Source organism: Lagenorhynchus albirostris, chromosome 11 (genome assembly GCF_949774975.1).
Source record: "Lagenorhynchus albirostris chromosome 11, mLagAlb1.1, whole genome shotgun sequence".
Classification (NCBI taxonomy): Eukaryota; Metazoa; Chordata; class Mammalia; order Artiodactyla; family Delphinidae; genus Lagenorhynchus; species Lagenorhynchus albirostris.
In genome coordinates this window covers 40,590,302-40,609,708 of record NC_083105.1, presented here as the reverse complement: position 1 = coordinate 40,609,708, position 19,407 = coordinate 40,590,302, and the positions used below count along the sequence as shown (strand labels likewise).

Sequence of the window (19,407 nt, the reverse complement as noted above, 5' to 3'; positions counted from 1 at the left end):
CTTCTCTTCGGGACCTTCATTCACTTATTCTTTTCCTCTTTCGACTACCTACTAAATACATTTACCGTGTAAGGCATCAGGGTTAGAGTGAAACATCACACATCCCATATGTTATTTCCCTTCCATGGTCCACAATGTAGTAGGCAAGAGACTGACTGAAACATGACTACAGAATGAAGCAGGAAGTGTAAACCCCCCAAGCAGTGAACCAGATTTGGTATACTGAGACTTCAAAACATGGAAAATGACCGCTAGTTGTTGGAATCAGAGAAAGTGGCTTCTTGTGCTTCAGAGATATGTGAAGTAAAGTTATGAAGTGATTCCTTAGTCACGGAGGAAAGAAAGACGTGCACATTTTCTCTAAACCTCAGTATTTTTAACAGCCCCCAATAAATTTCAAAATAGCTACTAACCAGATTCATAACTTGCTAGTTTGAGGTCTACATGCTCTTTGTTATTTTCTGACCATTTGTAGTAAATGTCAAGAAATCAGTGCATTGGACATAACGCAAACATCTAAAGGCAAAGGGAGAGAATCAGGGTGAGGACAGTTCACAGAAGAAAAAAAAGGAACCCAACCTTTAGATAAGGCAAAACATTGTTAAACAGAGAAGAAAATCATTGTGCTTCTTAAACCCATTAATTAAATATAAGCAGAAACCCTCTGTACACACTTGATTTGTAAAATTAGGTCAAGAAAGTCTGAATTTAGAGGTTTCCTTTTGTTACTCATATGTATATGTATATATATAATTGGTATAATATGATGTGTCTTATATAACAGCATCAAGGGTTCTCAGGAAAGATTGTTGTAACAGTTTTTGTGAGATTTCAGATTTACCTAGAAAGTGACATGGAAAATTGGCCCTTGAATATATTATATTCTGAAAGGCAAAGAATACAAAACATTAGTTTTGAAAATGCTTACTCACATGGTTTTAAGTTTGGCTTATTTGTTGAACCAGTAGATTCAGTAGGCGGATCTGTGAGTCTATGAATTTTGAAACGTGGAGCATAGAACCGTCTTGCAGATAAAGCTTTTGTAAGCCCTGCAGCTATTATTACAGATTATACTGCAATTGTGGTTTTATGTGAACTGGGCATAATTGGTTATCAGCACAAACTAAAGCTTACTGAATGCTTGTCTTGCAAACTTGTCTTTTGCTGTGCATTGTATATCTGTGCATTGGGTAGCAGTTTAAGCTCCCTCACACAGCAGTATTTTTAAGCTGGAATGCAGAGCCAATGCTGGAAGAGGGTCTGTTGTGTAGAAGACTGCTATGAGTTGGCATTCTCCCCACAGAGAAGCTTGATAAACTGCCCTTTCTGTATTTAGCTTACGAGGTTCAGCGCCAGATTGCCCAACCAAACCACAGCTGTTTCTTTTTTCTGTATTTTATCTTCTCTTGGAAAAGCTGTTAACGTTACAGAAAATTTGCAAGAATCGTACAAAGAACTCCCATATACATTTAACTCAGAGCACCCAGAGACCTTTTTCAAGTTTCACAAATTGTCCCAGAGATAGCACTTTTAGCGATTCAGGATGAACGTTGTACCCAGTCGTCATGTCTTCCTAACATCCCTCGATCTGGAACAGTGCTTTAATCTTTCCTTGACTTCCGTGACATTGATACGTTGAAGGCAAGCATTTTATAGACTGTTTCTTAATGTGGGTTTGTCTGATATTTTCTCGTGATTGCAGATATATGTATATAAGTGTATATATATTTATATATATATAATGTCACAGAAATGATACTGTGCTTTTCCATTGCCTTTCTACCAGGTATCAACATTATTGATATTCCCCTTTCTGGTGGTGTTGAATTTGATTGCTTGATTGGGATGATGTTTGCCACAGTGGGTCTGCTTTCACCCATAGGTTTTAGCATCCATTGATGTTTCTTGCCTAAATTAATAGTTTACTCCAATGGATGTCATGTGATTTCTAATTCCATTATTCCTTCTGCATTTATGCCTTGCCATTCAACTTTAAGAAAATGATGTCCCTTTCTTATTTTTCTCCTCCTCCCCCCTCCCTCCTTCTCCTTCCCCCTCCCCCCTCCTCCTTTTCCTTCTCCTGTGCTCTTTCCCTCTCCCCCTCTTTGAATTTTGTGGACTAATGGATTCCTACTGTCTTCAGTGGATTATAATCCATCAATATGACTATTTATTTTGATGTTTAGAATTTCCCAGATTTGGTTGCTGGGATGCCCTTCAAGCTGGCTTCTGCCCCATTATTCTTTGAGAACTTTGTTTCTTTTTGGCTCAAGGTAATCTAGGCTCACCTTGTTCTCTCACTGCCTTGGCTTCAGCTTTTATCTAAGGTGCCCTGATTTCTTTTGTGAAGAGTAATATTTAGGAACCAGATCTCACTGCTCCTAGCTTTCCTAAATAGTAAAATATATGTAGGTACACACACACACACACACACACACACACACACACACACTCATACAGACACACACATATTTTTGCAAACCTATTTCCTTTTTTAAAAATTAATTTATTTTTGGCTGCGTTGGGTCATCATTGCTGCGCGCGGGCTTCTCTAGTTGCGTAGAGTGGGGACTACTCTTCATTGCAGTGCGCGGGCTTCTCATTGCGGTGGCTTCTCTTGTTGTGGAGCACGGGCTGTAGGCACACGGGCTTCAGTAGTTGCAGCACGCGGGCTCAGTAGCTGTGGCTCGCGGACTCTAGAGCGCAGGCTCAGTAGTTGTGGCGCACGGGCTTAGTTGCTCTGTGGCATGTGGGATCTTCCCGGATCAGGGCTTGATCCCATCTAGCCTGCATTGGCAGGCGGATTCTTAACCACTGCGCCACCAGGGAAGTCCCTACACACATATTTATCTCAATATCAACGAGCTATCTATGAGAGAGAGAGAGATGGGTATATAACCGTAAATTCACAGTGCCTCCAATTCCAAATCAACACACAGAGTTTATTCTTGCTTTCTCCTTTCCATACTTGCACCTTCCTTTGTCAACTGAGAAACCTGGCTCCCATTATACTCAATATGTTTTCTTATTTGCTCAGCCCCCCAACCCCCAGCATACAAATCTAACAAATCTCTCATCCACACTGGGCTACTCTTCACTCTGACAGATTCCTGGCCTTGGCCCTGGCTGTCACCTGTCTTCCTTCCCACCAAGAAAGAGAGAGCTGGTTTGGGAAAGATACTTGTTTGTCTTTCTTTTAGGTTGGGTTTATAAAGCAGGAACTATAAGACCATTAGTTATTGTTGCTGACTCAAACCAGTTTTGTTTGTGTCCACATTTGTGACTAGTATAGCCATATCAAGATCAATTCACATGGCTATATTTTTAATATAAACCAATATGCAACACCCCTATTTATGAAATTGGAAATCTGAAGATTGCTAGTATCTAGGTGTATTGCTGAATTCCTTTAAATGGCATGTATAATAGCTTCCTTTTCTTAGGAGTAAAAATTTAAGGTAGTAAAATTAAGGTTAGGCCATTGGGTATTGTCACATTCAAATACTGTCTGTTAATAACTTAGTGACTAAGCTATCTGTCAGCTAAGGAGACATCACATACATTAACATGCTCAGTGTCCAGAGACATTTGGAATTAAATGGAATTAAATTGTAGGGTAGTGGTTAATAAAACAATATTTAGAAGCTTCCAGATTTAAGTACAGGTTAAGTATCTCCCAGCTTGTTACACAGGGCAAATTATTACATCTCTAGAAGCCTCAGTTAATCCACAGCACCTAAATTACAGGTGTCTTAGTCTGTTCCAGCTGCTCTAACAGGAATACCATAGACTAGGTGGCTGACGCAACAAACATTTATTTCTCATAATCCTGGAGGCTGGAAAGTCTAAGATCGAAGTGCCAGTAGATTTGGTATCTGGTGAGCTCCTGCTTCCCGGTTCATAGATGACCATCTTTTCACTGTGCCCTCACATGGCAGGAGGGGCAAGGGAGCTCTCCAGGGTCTGTTTTGTAATGGCACTAATCCCATGCATGAGGGCTCTATCCTCATGACCTAATCACCTCCCAAAGGCGCCACCTCCTAGCATCATCACATTGGGGGTTAGGTTTCAACACATGAATTTTGGGAGGAAACAGATATTCAGTCCATAGCAACACAATTGTTGTGAAGTTTGAGTGATATGCCCTAGATAAAACACTAGGCATAGTACTTGGCATATAGTAAGTGCACATAAACAGGAACTAGCTTTTATGTTAATTATTGGTGAAACCTAGACCTTTAGCTACTAGGACTCTTAGTAACAGACACTAGCACTAGCTTATTAGAACTCTAAATAAATTAAATGGTGTTTTTGCAATGCCCTATCTTACAGTTTCAGTAAGTGCTTATAACATGTTGACCATGTTGTAAATGCACAGTAAGATAATCTGCACAGGATGATGTCTTCTAAATATTTTGAATCATTTTTTCCTTTTCCCAGTCAATATGAGAGGAATGCAGTATTGGTTTACATGGGAACAGTGAATGATGCCACTGCAATATCTACCTTTTGGTTAGAAAACACTATTGATTCTGAAGTCTTCGTAAATTGTTTTATGAATCAACCCCAAAACCTGTTATTTTACTGGAATGAAGCATGCACAAAAGTAGAGGACATGCTTAGAGCCTTCAGAGATTAAACTGAACTTCTTTGATCATTTATATAAAAGTTAAATCTTTACCAGTTACCTTTGATTGTCCCTCTAGAGACTGGAGTTAAACTCTTATTCCACTTTAAAAAATAATGAGGTAGAAATCCTGGGGAAATCGATGTCTTGTAACATATATAGAGCAGGGGATCTGGACCCATTTACATGTGAATACAATCCAAAGATAATTTCTGAGATCTTTTTATAATTATTTGTTTAACTTCACCATATTCCTTCCCTTGATCAATCTGTTGCCCTATCATTTCTAATGTAGGTAACTCAGATAGGGAACACTGTGAAACATATACCAAAGAACTTGAAAATACGGTATAAATAAGATTTTCTCTTGTGACCTAAACTAAAAAAAGAAGTTAAAGAACAAATCAGCCAGAAATGTTCACTGCCACATTAAAAAACAAAGTAAAACAAAGGTTTCCAAGACCAAAGTTTGAATACTTTTTTATCAGAGGGTGGGGACTTAGACAATGGAATTGAGTACTAGGTTTCATACACTGAGAAAGATAGCCGCACACTGAGAAATATTTTTTAAGATCTGTATATTTGCAGCAAAGAAAAAAGTCTACTCCCAAAACACATTCTGAATATTCTTTTGCTCCATAGAGATTTTCCTAGAGGGAGATGCTCTGCATCTTTATAACTAACATAGCTACAAGTATTCTGGTTCCTGTAATTGCTCTGGTCTTGTTCTAGTAAAAATCAGTTGGCATTGGGCTTTAGACAGCCATCCCAGTGAACTACTTTATGTGACTCAGCATCTGAGAAACCAGTCTGTGAATTCTGAGCCTGTATGACTGTAGGCCAACCCTGGCTCCCAGCCAGTTCACCCAGGCACCATGCCTCTCTGAGGCTTCTTGGCAAGCAGCCAGTAAGCTTTCCCTGGGGTGTCCTATCTTACTACATACTCTCCATTTAAATGGCTTCAGCAAGTAACAATCCTTAGAAATCTTCAGAGGAATTTTTTCCCCTCGTTCATGGACATTAGGCTAAGGAATAAGCCAGGGAGGTGCAGTGGCTCACAAGAAAAGAGCCCAAGTGGAAGAATAGATGATAATGAACTTTAGAAGTGAGTGGGGAGGGGCAATAGACAGGGGACATAGGAGACCCTGGGGGCCAGAGAAGAAAAGAAACAGCCCAGAGAGCCGGATATATTCCCCACATTATAACGTTGACCAGAATCCCACATGCCTCAGGAGAATGCCTTTCCAGGCCTTTGGTAATAATAACACTTGAGCTCACAATTATTTTGTGAGGAGCATATTTTTCTTTGCCTTTTACACATAAGCAAATTGAGGTTCAGAGAGGCTAAGTCACTTAGCAAGGTCACATGAGTTAACAACTGTTTAGCGAGAGAGCTAAGTTTTACAACCAAATGCAGAGCATGTACCATTATACCGTGCTTCCTTCTGTATGTTTTACCCAACAATGACACTGTTTTATGATCATATATTTGAAGAGTGCAGCATATCTGCTAGACATGTGGCTAGGCATTGGGGTGCAATGATGAGCTTAAACATCGAGAATGGACTCTAGTTTGGAAGATGAACATTTATCAAATAATTACACAAATGTCATGTTACGAGAGTATGAAGTGCTCAAGATAGGTACAGGGAGAAATAAGTATTTGTAACTTGGGACTTCACCTGAAAATTTGGAATTGTTCTTTAAGAAAGAGTCACTTGAGCTGAGACTTGAAGGGAGAAATTTAATTGGATGTCGTGGGAAGGAAAATATTCAAGTAGAAAGGACCTGTTGAGGCCAGGAGCTATAGGATGTGGGTAGAAGATTCTTGTGACCACAAGGGAGAGAGATAAGGGGAGTCCAGTGCAAGATGACACTGGAGAGGCAGACAGAGATCAGACCATGCAAAGCCTCTTAGGCTCTCTAAAGGTTTCACCCAGGGGCACTATGAACAAGGACCAGGTTTGTTGAGAAAATATCACAAGTTCAGTTCTGTACAAGATGGGTTTGAGTTATCTCTGTGATAATCAAGAGGTAATGTCTATTAGACAGTTATGATTCACATCTGGAATTCAGAGAAAAATTCTGGGTTAGAGTTTGAATTTGGACTTCATGTGTGGATAGGCAATCACTAATACAGTGGGTATGTTTGAGATCATCTGGAGAGACTGTACAAGGCAAACTGGAAGAAGCCTAGGATATTGCTTTGAGGAACCCCCAACTTTTGCCCTTCTTTTTTACTACCGACAACCATGACATTTAATGATTGGGTAAAAGAGAACAAAGAGAAAAAAAGTAGCATCCAGAGAGAATGGGGAACAAACTGGAAAATTTTTATTGTAGAAGCCAAGGAAGGAGAGTTTCGTGAAGGGAGGAATGGTCTGCTATTCTAAATGCTACCAAGATATCAAGGAAGGTGAAGACTAAAAACGTCTGTTGATGTTCACAACATTGAAATTTTTACTGGCCTTAATGGTATATCCTGTCATTCGAACAGCATGTCCTCTTCTGAATTTTGCTATGCTCCTTATATTTAGTTTTAAGTTACAATAAGCTAGGAATGTCTGCCAGAAACCACTGGAGGTCAAGGCACAGCTTTGTATGAATTCTTGCATGGCTCTATCTTTCTTTTAATATGTCAATTCCTATATACATACATACATACATACAGCATATAGTTTTCCATGATTTATTAAAATCCTAATGAGCGTTTCAGAGTTTTTAGATCCATCAGATAAATAGAAAATATTTCTGGCATCAATGATTACACTTTATTTTCTCTCAAACAAAACCAGGATTTAGAATAAAAGTAACATAGTAAGCGAAAATTGATTTAAAGATTAACTGAATTTTTCTTTCACGTATAAATATTCTCTTTAGATTTTTTTAAAGTAAGAAATACTTAGTGATCACTTGCCATGGTCTAAACTCAGTACTAGGAATGGGACTCCAAGCAAATGAGATAACTATAAAGAACAAAGTCCAGTGTACAATGCTGTACTGTCTTGTCTCCTTCTTTCTCTTATAGTTCACGCTGTGGACTTTCTAAAGATGTGGTGTTTTTGACCAAATATATGTAGATTTTGAAGCTGCATAAGGAAAGATAGTGCCTCTTAAAACGTTTGCCTGTGCATAAAAGGAAGAAGCAATGCATGAAGATTGGAATATCAAAACGTATGCAGTCCCTCTGTGGAGTGCTTTTTATTTGATTAGACCTACTCTTTACATGTTAATCACACACACAAATATATACCCATGAACATATATACACAACTATAAAACGTATTATAAAAGAGGGTTGTCAGAATGAGAATTTGTTTTTGATTGACTTTAATTTTTCTGAAATCAAGACATCATAGTGACATTTATAGCCCATAGCAAAGTCAATATTTATTTTACTTATACTTTGTATTTTAGGATATATTTTATAGAATATGCATGGAAAAAATAATTTTAGGGGTGTTTTCGGTGCTTTTATCATTCTCAGAAGGGCACAGTTTAGCCAGACTTCCTCTAAGACAGCAAAAAAAAAGGAATCTTTTCTAGTCTTTTGCCCAGAAAAAGTGCAGTCAATTATTGGTAATTACAAGCTTTCAAACTTAGAAAAGTCTAAGAAATCTGATTTAATACCTCACTACAACTTGGGTTGTATATGAAAAGTAAGGAAATTCTCCTGTAGATAGACAGCTTTGGAATGTCCCAGACATAAAGAAATGCTCACTTACCTTCATAGAAAACTTTCAATACATTGATTTCTTCTTGTACTAGAGAACTTTGATGAGTCGCTGGTGACAGCAATTGGTATTTCTGTCTTCTTGGTTAATTTCAGAGCACATTCAGAAAATGAAGGTACCTCTTTACCATCTGCCGATTCCTGTACCAGTCCTACTAAGATGGATTTATCATACAGTAAGACAGCTAAGCAGTGCCTAGAGGAGATATCCGGTAAGTGACCTGATTGGTGGGTAGGTCAAACTCAGAATTTTTATGATCTCTCCATAAGTCTTTTTATTAAATCATATTTATGCTATACTGTTTTCCCTTAGGCATAAATGGACTGTGTACATTTCATGCTTCAGAGATGCTTAGGTATTTGACTGTTCTGCTTAGAATGGTCTCTTTGTTGCTCTGTAATGAATTCTGTAAAGAATGGTAGTGCTCTCAGAGGCTGAGATTTTAAGTCATGGTTGCCCTCAGTCTAGTTGAATACTATCAGAGAAGACCTGGAGAATCTTCTATTGTTAATAAGGCAGTTCTTGAATATATCTAGAGATTTAAAAAAATATTAATGATCAGATGGCAATGTAAAATTTCCAAGGCCTCCAACCCTGCTCTGTCTACAATTCTGTGTTATTTTGAACATTTCTACATAGTGGCTCCAAATGTGTGTTCTGGGAAAAATCTAATTATGGAAATATTTCATTATATATAAATAATGTAAGAAAAATGACATGTACATACTCCAGACCCAATTTGTCAGATTCTCAGCTTTAGTCCACTATTTTTCCTAGGATCCGGATAGGCCTAGGCACATATGGAAGCCCTCTGGTATAATTTTATTATATATAGGTCCATATGGACCTATATAATGTATAATATAGGAACTAAGTAGGCTCTTAACGTGATATACTGCTTCCAAGGGGAAAGACAGTTTAAGAACATTTTATGTGTTTCCAAGTATAAGAATGCATGGCAGTAGAGGTATGTCTTTTGGTCCAATAAGTCTCTGACTCAGCCCTTGTATATTCCTAAGGAAAAGACTAAAAGAACTATTTAAATTTTAAAAATTACTATAGTACTCCTAGAACTCAAAGTATTGCTCTGAAGCTCATGAGCGTAGCCATATCACAAATTTGGAGGTTAAGAAACTTCCTCACTTAAGCAGACTTGAAACACTTTGGCGAGCATTAGCAGTTACTGCAGTATCCATCGATGGATATTGACAACAGTGACAGCGCCACATCCCAAGGGTTCCTTTCGGAATTAACATCGGTGGTATCATAGGCTTCAGAGTTTTCATGTGGAGATGACAGTGGGCCAGTTCAGGGTAAGGGCAGAAATGGTAATGCAAGGCATAGCTATAGGGATACTTGTAGATTTTTCAAGCACTTGGAGAAAGTGTTGGTTTTCCCTAGCCCCTGATAGCCCCTTGGTGAGTGATGATATGTATCTGTATTGTGACTGGATATTATTTAAACACAGTGTGGAACGTTTCACACGTTTCTTTACTCATGCATGTCTTCAATTAGTATCAATATGCCTACAAAATACTAGAGCTCAAATCTGTAGGAGAAAATGCATTTAAGTACACTTTGAATTCTAATTATGTGATTTTCACAAAGAAACCTTGTTTTTCTGAAATTAGTTTATCGCTTAGTATCTCTGATTGAATCAGTAACCCATGTTTGATCTTTTTTCCTCCAGTTTCTTATTCTTTTGACCATTTAATCATTTTTTATACATCCAATTAATATTTCCATTTATGTAAATCACATCATTATGTTATACACCTTAAACTAATACACTGCTACATGCCAATTATATCTCAGTAAAACTGGAAAAAACATTCTTAATTTCCATTTAATGTTCTGATTTTTAATAGAATATTTGAAAGTGAAAAATAAACTAGACTTTAACATAATACAATAGTCTGATGGATTTATTAGAAGGTATAATATTAATTTATGTCAATAAGTATTGATATAGAATCATAGATTTGAATCTATGATTTAGATAGAAATAAAAGAAAGAAAACAGCATATAAGTGCTGAAATGAGGCTTATCTGATTATGTCATTCCTACGATCATTTGTTTAAAATGAGTCTATAGTGGAGTACCAAAAATTTCTCTCAATGCAAACTTGAGATTTCATGAAAGAAAGATATTTATGATTAGAAAGCTATAAATTGAGTACCATAATTGGAGAAATGTAGATGAGAGTATACTGGTGGACGAGTGATGAGAGGATGACAGTCATAGGGAAGTAGGCCAGTGACAAGAGCAGAGCTGGCATACCCTGGCCTTTCTTCTAATGATCTTGCCTTCTAATCCCTCCTTGAGCTACTTATTCTCCTGTTCATACCCTACATCTGGGCACCGTCGGAATCTGCAGCTTCTCTATAATCTCACTTCCATGCATCCCACTCTTGCTGATGACATCCTCCTATCCTTTCAATGCCCTTCCTTTCATTCTCTGACTCTGACACTGGTCCTACTAAGATTTGCAATTTATTGATCCCACCACCATTACTTACCCTCACCAAACTCTACATATCCTTTCTTCCTTCCTTAATCAGATGATTCCTATAGTGACTGAATGTGATTTTACTTTTACATATACCCTTTACTCCCTTACACCTCTTTCACTTCATTGTTCTCATTGGATGAAACCACAGACCTAGTAACATTCAGGTCTCCACCTAGTCCGTACCAGCAATGAATGAACCTGGAGAAAAACACATCACGTGTTGATGTGATTCGCTTTACATTCATGGCCACCAACTTCAAGTGAGTAGTTAATGCTGCCCGGCAATCATTCTGTATTTCTCTGGCGCATTTACTCATTTTTTTGTCATCTAAGAACTTGAGATTGTTCTTAGATGACAATTTTATACCTTATCTCTTCTTTACAAAGCTACAGTGCCACTTCTCCCATCCTTTCTCTTAACTGATGACCTTGATGTCACTAAAAAAAATTTAAGCAGAGAGAAAAGAATTTCACAACCCCCTGCCACCATATCTACCCATGTACGGCATTTTATACCTATTTACTTCACTTTTCCTTGGATTACTTTCTTTTCTACCTTATCTCCCTCTATACCAAACCACTCTCTTTAGCCCCACAGGATGCTGCCATCTCTGCAATCTTAATTTAAAATAAAACAAAACAACTTTCCTTGACCTGTTCCACAGCTTTCTTTCTCTATCTAATTTCTCTTGTTGCTACTATATTCTGGCTGCTAGGGAAACCACAAACCACATGCACACTTGAATTTAATGCCACGTCTTAGACTAGCCCTTAGAATATTTCTTCAAAGAAAGCATGAGATATGAGCAGGTAAGTGTTCTAGGAAGTAGAAAAAATTAATCCTGGCCTCTGCACTGCCATTATTTTGTTGTTTGCATTGTCCCTTAGTTCCCTTTTTTGTGAGGTGACTGTAGTGATGCTTAATAAACTCAGGATTATTGTGAGATACGGTTTTGTTCTTCCATCCATCTTTTGAGTAATCATTGCCAGGTACGTTATAAATGTCAAGCATGCCAAGGATTGGGAAAACAAACATGACTAAGACATGAGTTCTCCTATGGAGGAATAAGAGACAAATAAACTTTAACACCACAAATAATTGAATTACTAGATTTATGGGAACAACTAACTTAACTGTAAAGATTTATACAGGGCCTAAAAGAAGATCACACGTGTGTATAGTAGAATTCTAATGGGTAAAGAAATCAGGAAATAATATTTCAGGAAGAAACAACTTCAATGGAAGTAATTTGAAAAAAAGTTTTACTTGTTATTTTTGTCTGTTTCTTATTATAAAAATGGGTACTTTTGGGATTTTGGTAGCTCAGTGATTTTCAATGCCAGTTTCAATGCCAGTGCTACTGTTGAAGCCTTATTGCTAAAGGTTGCTGTGGGGACCTCAGTGGGGAGTAAATCTGTCCTGTTCCCCAAGTGAAGTAGCCTAAATAATAGAGAACTCTGATGGAGTTAGTCTTGGCTGGATAAGATCCAGGTTTTGTGAATTTTTGAAGCCTATACAATTTGGAGGAGCCTGGAAATAATTTAAAAAATACAAAGTTACATTGGCTCAACTAAGTTAGAAGCTCTGTATATTAAACACCACTGGCTTCACAGTAGACGTACCTTGATGTCCTGGTATCGTTTTGCCTGACCAGCATCCATTGCTGCGTCTGCTCATAACAGCCCCTTGATTTTCTTTTGGGGAACCATAGCCCCATCAATCTCTGTTCACGTAGTTCAAATGAAATTGACCCAAGCAGATCCAATCAGAACAACCCATCCCGTTGACCACAGTGACTCTTTCAGGAGTGGACAACTGACCCAATTCAGTTCAATCAGAACCAATGAGAGTCAGTCTCAGAACTTTTCCTGGCTGTTAGGAAAGAGACACTCCGTTTTTCCACTAGACCTGAAGCTAATCAGAAGAAAGCTTGGAGCTGCTGGCAGTTACCTTCACCCTCGAGTGAAACAAACGTAGAGAAAACAGAACCTAAAGCAGAAGAATATTAGCTCAAGGTCTTTGTAGAAAATGTCTGAGCCCCTGAACAAGCCACGTCAGAGACTCTGCCTCCCTCCTTCCCTGCACTTTTCTGTTGTGTTACCCAGGGAAATCCCTTTTTGTACTTAAACAAATGTGAAAAGCATCCCTATTGCATGACCTGTGAGATGCATGACATGTAAGGATCTATGATACTGTTAAGGAGAAAGCTTGAATAGTTCACATTGAGAAGCAGATTTGTTAGGAGGCTTAGCTCTTTACATTTCCTCTATGCAGTAACTCATTTGAATTTATAAGAACAGTGTCTTCACGATTAAATGGTAGCAGAAGTTAAAAACGTAGTTAAATTGTGGTGTGAAGATAAGTATCAGAAATGAGTTACACAATAAAATGGCATATGCTGGAGAAAACTCAAGACTTTTACAATTTGGAGACCTTTTATCCCTCCAAAGTCTTTATGTATCTCTCTCAAGTTTCCCATTATTTGTCATGTTCTTAGGGAGGAAACTGTGATATTTACCCAATCTGATGATGGTGGGTCTATTAATTATTACAGTCAGGTGATATGCATTATATAATTTGTGACAAAGACCAAGTGAGCTTCTTGCTTCCAGCTTATCCTTAAGATTCATGCCATGACCTCAATATTACAAGTCCAGCTGAACTGATGGTTTAGATTTTACTGCTTTGGCTTGGGTTTTATTCTCTCATTCATTGACAAAAAGAATCTGGCTTCAGAAACCATCCCTTTCATCAAGTGCCAAGAGATCCTGCCAAATGCAAAGTGAGCTTTGTTTTTCATTCCACTGGAATCATTCAGAAAGTTTTTAGATTTTTTTTAATACATAGGTTCACACATGCCCCTTGTTTTGCATAAGACCGTCTACCAACATGTGTAACATTTATTTAATCCACTTTTTAACCTTTATCTAGAATTTATATTCCACTGAAAAATGGTGATAGATGCGAGACTGAATCAGAATCAGTGAAGCCAATATGTCATTTGTAAAAAAGTAATTAAATAATTGGATGAATTCAGGAAATCATTTTAGAAGTAAGAATTTAAATTGAACAGAGAGATAAACTAATGGTTACATGTGTTTTTTTCTGACTTCCCAGACTTTGTATTGAATAATGGGAAGTATTTGGTATTTAAGACCTGTGTAAATGATCACTTATTTTGCCTTTATCTTGGGTGTTTATAAAGATTAAGATGATCAAGCTCAGGTCATTTTAAATCTGTTTAGATCTTTTACTTAAATAGCTACTTTGTAATTATGTTTACTAAAGAGCTCAAAAGCATTCCTTTTCAGAACATTATAGTAGCTCTACTTTATGTGAGGTCTTGGCTAAATTAGAGCGATTCACATTTTCAGTGTTGATTGGGCGTATTTGTCTCATACACCGAGGCTTCCTCCTCCACCTTGTGTAACATACATTTCTGAGCATGCTCTCTGGAGCCCGCGAGCCACAACTGCTGAAGCCTGCGCGCCTAGAGCTTGTGCTCCGTAGCAAGAGAAGCCACTGCAATGAGAAGCCCGCGCACCGCAATGAAGAGTAGCCCCCGTTCGCCGCAACTAGATAAAGCATGTGCGCAGCAACAAAGACCCCACACGGCCAAGAATAAATAAATAAATAAATAAATCTATTAAAAATAAATAAATAAATAAATGATTGAATACAAGTAAGTATAAATACACCCATGTATGACTGTACACCCAAAGCAAGCAGAGATAACTGCCTCTAGAGAAGCAATAACTGGGTTCCCTGCTGTTGTTCAAGGTAAACTTAAGGACCCATGTAGTTGTTCCCAGGGGAAAAGCTACTATAACTACAAGTTGACAATACCTCTAAACAAAGAAACAAGCAAAAATGCCCTTTTGGTGCTTTTCTCTGTTCGGGTTATATCTTCAAAATAGCCAGCCTCTCGCTGCTGTCTCCACTGGACTTAGTCCCTTCCTAAATTCACCCCTACAGCTGTGTTATACTTTTTACCCAATGAATCAGAATGGACCATGTGATTTCATTTGACCAATGACATGTGAGTGGAAAAATGACATGGGCCATGAGCAGAAGCTTAGGTTTCTTATCTCTTTTTCCCTCTGTCATGATATCAACCTATCCTAGACTGAAGTTGCTCTTTCAATATGGGTCTTTGTATAAAGGGTACCTGGATCAGAGCCACAGCCAACATAGAGTGGACATTAATGTGAGCCAAGTGCATCTTTGTTTCTGTAAGCTGCTGAAATTTCTAAATCATTTGTAAATACAATATAGTGTAGTCCAAGCCAGAATTTCTCAACCTTGGAACTGTCAACATGTAGTCTGCATAATTCTTTGTTTGGGGAGTGGGGTTCCTGTCATTATAGGGTGTATAGCAGTATCATTGGCTTCTACCACTCAGATGTCAGAAGCACCACACCCACCTTTGTGACAATCAAAACTATCTTCTGATACTGCTGAATGTCCCCTCGGGAGGACCCAGTTGAAAACCACTAGTCTCTAGTCTCACTCTAGAAGTTCTCAGAGTGGGGTTCGTTCGAGAGCTAGCAGTATCTATATCACCTGGGAATGTGTTAGAGATGCAGCGTCTCAAGCCCCTTTCAGACTAACTGAATGAGTAGAGATGGGGCTGGGGCCCAGCAGGCTACGTTGTATTAAACCCTCAGAGAGGTTCTGAACATTCAAGTTTGAGAACCACTGGTCTAAGCTGAACTGGTACACAAGTATCCTTGTATAAGGAGAGGGCATCTTTATTGCTTTCACTTATAATGCTCAAGTTTAACTTTTGATGCCTAAAGCGTAAGAATTCCATTTTTTGTGAATCTGTAAGACTTTAGAGGATGCTGCATGTGTCCTTTAGTGTAATACATATCAAACACATTAAAGTTTCATAACCTTAACAAATTTACTCTAGTCTTATAATCTGCTGATTTACTGGATCACAATAACTCCAAATGAATAAAAAATCCAAAGTGAGGCAGCATCTTGATCTTTTGAAAAACACTTTATAAAATGATGTTTTTAGAAGGATAATTGTCAGTTTCTATGATTCAGCCTTTGTACCCTCATTTTATTTAAGCACATTTTGTATAAACATAGATTATTTTTGAAGAATGAAGAATTGAGAATCAGTATTCATAATTCACAGGTTTGTTTAATTGCAAAAATTTTTATCATGAATGATTGCCCTTCCTTCCATCTAATACCCTTTTACATATACCCTTGAGCTTGAGCATAAGGAATAATTAACTTTGCAAAGTAAGTTGTTATCATATGTAAAGGTATAGGCAGTGTACATTATAATGCTAATTTACATAGTTAAAAGGCTGAGCATTCCCCCTAGCTGAAGTTAGCAACAGGAGGTTAAAAATCAGAATTAATTTGATGATATTAGCTCAGAAAATGCTACGGAATTATATCAATTTGAATGACACGAATATTTTAATCTATTTCTCCTTGCTGCCCCCTTTTAGTGAGGAATGTTTATGGGCAGAAAAATCTGAAAAGCTTTTCCTTGATGCTCTTCTCATTAGCTCTCAGTGGTACATGGTCTCTACTATACCTGATAAGTGTTTTAAAAGTTTTCCTAAAATCAGAATTTCAGGATGGTAATTATAACCAGTACAAGATAAATATAAGAAATTTACCCTTTAGGTTTTCTGCTTTTTATCAAAATATTAAAGAGCTGATTGTACAGTAATAGGTTTATGGAATAGACTAAGAAAAATGCTCTATGTCAGAAAACATAATATACGTTTTATGGGTTTTGTCACATCATTATCTTCAATGTACTTGGCCATCAACTTTCAATTATACGCTTTGAGTGAAAATATTCATTCTCAAAAAGAAAAAAAAAACCGTTTGAGGTTTTTTTTGCGCTATTTTTATATAGGAATAAATCTTGATTTTTATTGTCAGATTAGGATTGTACTAAATATCTTCAGAATAAAAAGCCCTTGGATTTGTTCTTTAAAAGAGGAGGTGAAGTCTTTCCCTTTAAAGCATTATCTGTCTGCCGGCGGAGAGTGTCACGCTCCGTTTTTTAGGTCCTTTACACTCTCGAATTTGATTTGTGCTTTTACAGCACAAATCCCAACATTCAGAAGACAGATCTGCCTGCTTCAGCTGCCTGCAGCTATAGAGAATTAGTTTGTCGTTCTCTGTCGTGGAGTGTGTGTTATGTATGTGAGTGAGTGTGTATGTAGTGTGTGTGTGTTTCTCTCCGTATCTGAGGCGGGGTAGCCGAGAGTGATTTAAACATGCATGGGGTTAATCGTGTAGCATCTCATTCAGGCTTGGCTTTGAAACCTGTGGCATGCTAGGCTGGACAGCCTCTTCTGTGCCTCTGTTTTAATTTAGCAGGATGTTTGCTGCCATGGCAGCCAGCAGCATCCACTGCAGCAAGGAAGAGCCACAGATCTGAGAATGCAGGTGGAATACTAAAGCATGAGAGGCGCGTGCAGGGCTGGCTTCAGTGCTTGATCTGCTCTTACGGGGCTCTGATGTGGAGGCTCTACATGCTGCACCTTGTCAGCTCCTCTAGAGTAAAGGGCTGCAGACCCAGATAGATCAGTGAAGGGCTGGTGAGAGGCAGGGAAAAAAAGCAAAGCCAGAGACATCGCTGGTGCTTCACTACCTCGCGTTTGGGAATACAGAAGCGATAGAGGGAAATGTGGACCCATCGCCCTGCTGAGACATGTGATTGGATAAAGACTGGAAAACGTAGTTGGCTTCCTGTGCTACTTTTCAGCTGGAGCAGTGTCTTTGATGAACTCTTTTCTGCTTCTGATATATACAAGCAAAACGTTTGTAAGTACTGCTGATGAGGGGCATGACATGGCAAGCTGAATTGTGGGCAACTCATTGATTGTACTATAGCTCTAGAATCTAACGTGAATGTTTGAGCCTTGCCTGAGCTTTTATTGAAGTGCAAGTGTTAATTAAAACCAAAAGGGCCAGTTGGCATCTCAGTGCAGAAAGACAATATGAAGTCCAATTGAAAAAGAAGAAGCCAGTAAGGAGAGCCATGCAGCGGCCAGCTGAACTCTCTGTGTTTCAGAGCAAAGTAAGGCCAAAGGGAGCTTGCCTTCAGAAGCAAAAGTCTCTGACCAATCTGTCCCTCACCAGTGAGGGGGAGAGGCGACCCACTGTGCGCATTTCCAACTGGTTTGGAAATGCCGCCAAGGCCAGCCAGAGAGAATCCAGCTATGCAGAGAGGCGCTCTCTGTCCAGATTCTTGTCAAGGTCCATGCAGTCCCTGTACCACAGCAGAGGCCCAGGGGCCTGGAACCTGCTGCCCACCAGCCATGCAGGCAGTGAGAGCTTAGAAGAGTGGTCTTCCGGAAAAGGCTTGGAAGGTGAGAGTGATGAAGACAGCCGGTCCGAAGATGAAAATGTGTCCTCCAGGCCTGGCAGCATCGGCAGGAGCTGGGCCGAGGAGGAGGGCGAAAGCTGCCTGCGGGAAGGCACAGCTCATCTGGACGAGGATGTGATCCTAACAATGCTGGGCGACCTGGAACAGGCCCTTTACACTGACTTGTTAGGTAAGTTGGGTCTGCTCCTAAAAGGAGGATGAAATTTTCAGAAGCTGCCTCTTTGCGTAAGCCAAATAGCTTCTGTTCTTCTGACTGATGTTTTCGAAACCGTAGTTACTCAAAACAGTTTTAAATTCCTTGTTTCTTGAAATGATTGTCTTCAGAAAACTGAACTGTGAGAACTAGTTGTAAAGTGTATATGGAGAAAGTAAATAGCAACCACCTGCCCTGGGCATTATTGGCCTAGAGTCTAGTACACTCTAGACATCCATAAATAAGTGTTAACATTTTAAAACTCCAAATTTGTTTTTTACTTAGTCATTAACGGGGCCTATTTATTCAACTTCCCTCAAGGCGACCTCACCACAGATTTGGAATGAAGAATGAAGGACCTTGTGGGTAAATTTTTTGTATGGTCAGGTTTCTTCTGCTGCCTCAGTGGTGTCTGAATAGATGGCCTTGTTTGTACCTCGGTGACAAGTACCATACATTCTAGTTATACTTGAAATGCAGAGGCCTCTTCTGACAGCTTTACTCACTTACTTTTTTTTGAAGTGTTGGGCAAAAAATACTTCGGAGTGTGTACATTGTAACTATTTAAATTACTATGTAGATGCATGTGAACTGTTCTGATACTTTACAAAGTAGGCCTGTTTTGATGACATGATTCTTAGGAGTAACTTCTGATAATAATCTTTAATTAATTAGATGTGACAATGTCTGAAGTAATTCTTCAGTCTTGCCACCTGCCTGAATAGCTAAACTGTATACGTTTTAATTGTTATATCTAAGTTCAGCGCTCTACTGTAGCATATTTATATCATACGGTGCCTTCTTCAAAAAGTCATAAGCATTAAACCATTGACCACATCCTCTTTTATGTCAGTGTGTATTTCCACAAAGGACTTCATATAGGACTCTTTAAATTCGAAAGAATTAAACCAGACCAGTGATCCCTTTGTTTCTGATTCATACAACTGAAGCCAAATATAGGTTT

General features: G+C 38.6%; 1 protein-coding gene across 4 annotated transcripts in view; it reads left to right on the top strand.

The window, feature by feature from the left end:
• Positions 1–19,407, top strand: part of NAV3 (neuron navigator 3) — a 364,503-nt gene that overhangs the window by 186,407 nt on the left and 158,689 nt on the right. For all 4 annotated transcript variants that reach the window (XM_060164531.1, XM_060164532.1, XM_060164530.1 and 1 more), the window contains exon 9: positions 8,457–8,572. In XM_060164531.1, coding sequence (XP_060020514.1) covers positions 8,457–8,572 — 116 coding nt within the window. The remainder of the gene's footprint in view (positions 1–8,456; positions 8,573–19,407) is intronic.